Here is a 2926-nt window from a genome sequence, read left to right as displayed (position 1 = left end):
CTTCCACTTTGCTTTGTTGCTACTTATGGAATTTTAACAAAGAGACGTTTTGTGGTAAGTGATGATCAAGATATAATTAATCAGTGGTGGAGAAAGGCTTCTCAACCCCAGTAGGCTACTTGAGTCAAAAGCATAGATACTCCTGGTCAGAATTTACTCAACTACAAGTGAAAGTTGCTCTGTCAAATTTGTACTTGAGTTTAAGTGAAGGAGTAGCCTACTTTATTTAAAAATACTTAAAGCAGCACTATGTAACTTTTTTTAAATGAATAAAATGTAATTTTGTCCAATCTGTATGTAGAGTATGTTAATACAGTACAATGTAACGTATACAATTGGGGTGGTTGTATTTTGTCTCCCTGCTCTTCTATTGAGGCATTTAGATCATGTCAAAGGTCATGTCTCACCTAGACACAGGATCTGACATAAATTTCAGCTACACAACAACAACAAAAATCAATATTAGTGAAAATAGCAGATCTACAAGCTCACAATGCATTTCTTCTTGTCTTAAGCAAAACATTTTCTTTAACAAAATTGGATGCATACATTCACCACACATTTGTGAATGTATGCCAGCATTTTTTTTTAATGTTTCGTGACATTCTGCACTTCACTGTCTTGACTGAACATTGAAGTGCCTTTTTAAGTGCTCCTTTTTATTTGATGATTCGTGGTGATGTACTGGTTGGTAGCCATTGGACAGATCATCTATTATTTGATGACTTTTAATTGAAAATAGAGGCAGGTATAATAAAGATTTATCTTCTTCCTGCTTTTCTTTGCTATGTAAAAGAAAAAAAGGAAAAAAGGAAATTAATGTAATCATGTAAAACCATAAATGGAATAAATAAAAATGAAATGAAACACGTACGCTAATGTAAACTAGTTTCAAAGGTTTTATAGCCCAATTTGGAAATTGTTAAGTAGTATCAAGATCATTACTATAATGTGATCTCTCTTATTAGGCCCCAGGCTTGCTGTGTTACCTAAAAAAGACCAGTTATTCATAGGAGTTTGTGGTACATCCTGATGGCAAACTACCTTCAGCCACTACTGATGATGGGGCTTCTCTTTGCATGGGTAGTCCAGGCTGCCCCTGACCACAACCACTTCTTCTACCAAGACTTCCTCAACGGAAATGGCAAGAAAAACTGTATGTAGTCAACCTGCATGATTCAGTTATTAATGCTTTCATTAATAATGACTGTGTATATTTTACTAGACTTTATGTCATATTGCAATTGGTGCAACAATGGAATCTTGGCTTTGTTAGTGCAGCATTGAGCTGACCTCTTCTCCCCATGGTTTTACCCTTTCCAGCCCATTTGAATAGTGTGAAGCTCAATGTGGAGACCGCCCAGGCATCTGTATTTGCTCTGCGTGGGGGCAATGCCACCCTACCATGCAGATACTGGTATGAACCTGAGCTGAGCTCCCCCGAGGTGGTCCGGGTCAAGTGGTCCTGGGTGCCAATAATCGGCGGCCAAGAGACAGACGTGCTGGTGGCCATTGGGTCCCGCAATCGAAGCTTTGGACAGTTCAGGTTATTGATGTGCTGAAGATGAGACTATTTATGATGAAAATGTGTTTGTTTCACACAACATAAACTGATTATTGTGTCTCTGTTGAACAGGGGCCGCGTGCATCTAAGACAGGATGGTCCAGGAGATGCTACACTCTTGATGACGGAGCTTCAGCTGAATGACATGGGCCGCTATCGCTGTGAGGTCATACATGGGCTTGAGGACAAGAGCAGTTTAGTGGACCTTGAGCTACACGGTAAATCCATCTTCATATGTGTAATTTTTTGGACAGTCATTTTTTTCACAGTTTTTTATGTATTTGCTTCACAGTAATTCTTTTCACAGTTAACGTGACTTCAGACGTTGCATGAAATAATTCACTCCACTACAATGTTTTTATTTATTGATTATTCTTTAGTTCATGACCTTTTATAAATGGTGGATAACTAATTTGTTCTTACTGTACATATACTTACTGTAGGTGTGGTGTTTCCCTATCAGCCCCCACATGGACGCTACCATCTGAATTTCCTGGGGGCCCAGCAGGCCTGTGAGGATCAAGACTCAACCCTGGCAACCTTTGAGCAGCTCTACAAGTCCTGGGAAGAGGGTCTGAATTGGTGTAACGCAGGCTGGCTTGCTGATGGGACAGTCCAGTATCCCATCACCCAGCCCAGAATGCCTTGTGGAGGACCTGGCCTTGCTGCAGGTGTGAGGAGCTATGGCAGACGCAATCGCCACCATCATCGCTACGATGTGTTCTGCTTCTCTTCCTCACTTCGTGGTGGGTCCAACAATGCAGTCCTATAAGTTTTGCGTATCCACAGAAAATGCCAGAGTGTTGTTTAACTTGAGTTAGTTTAGTTGTGTAAAAGTGTTAAAAAGTCATTATAGGTCTATTTAATCTCTCTAACCAGCTGCCAATTGTGCTCCTCCGAACACACTATTATTGACAGTGTTCATGGGTGGAATGCTGGTGAGGGATCATGTGATTGTTGCTGCACTGCTGGTTGGTCAGGGCTTCTGTTCAGTGGGGAGGTGGATCTGGGGGAGATTGTGTGAACCTCCATGGAGTAATGTCTCCAATGAATGATCTTATATATGTACATATATATAATATATGCAACATAGGCCTATATACAATATACAACACGAATACACCCTCAGTAGTGCTAGCATGGTGCAAGACAAATCAAAGTACAAGAGAACAGAGAACACACATACCATACTGAACTGCTTGTTTCCGAGCAATTAGTTCACTGAGCGAGATGAGCTACCAACATGTGCCTCCTTATACATCTTCATAGCTAACGGCACAAAGGACAAAGTCTATTGGCTGCTGAAGGTGAGGGTGCTGTCAGCAACATGGGAGTCTGCAATGCATATTGGAAATTGGAAAT

General features: G+C 40.8%; 1 protein-coding gene across 2 annotated transcripts in view; it reads left to right on the top strand.

Moving 5' to 3' along the window:
* The window catches only part of LOC311045843 (hyaluronan and proteoglycan link protein 3-like), a 3905-nt gene continuing 979 nt past the window's right edge, over positions 1-2926 (top strand). Inside the window, exons 1-5 of one of the 2 annotated variants that reach the window (XM_084057900.1) lie at positions 1-54; positions 969-1156; positions 1324-1546; positions 1637-1782; positions 2008-2310. In XM_084057900.1, coding sequence (XP_083914026.1) covers positions 1033-1156; positions 1324-1546; positions 1637-1782; positions 2008-2310 — 796 coding nt within the window. In that variant the 5' untranslated portion in view covers positions 1-54; positions 969-1032. Of the gene's footprint in view, positions 55-860; positions 1157-1323; positions 1547-1636; positions 1783-2007; positions 2311-2926 lie in introns of those variants that run through there. The other variant, XM_084057899.1, reaches the window with a different exon arrangement.

This window comes from Gymnoscopelus microlampas (assembly GCF_963454915.1).
Source record: "Gymnoscopelus microlampas genome assembly, chromosome: 1".
NCBI classification, from domain to species: Eukaryota; Metazoa; Chordata; class Actinopteri; order Myctophiformes; family Myctophidae; genus Gymnoscopelus; species Gymnoscopelus microlampas.
This window is presented reverse-complemented; position numbering and strand designations above follow the sequence as displayed.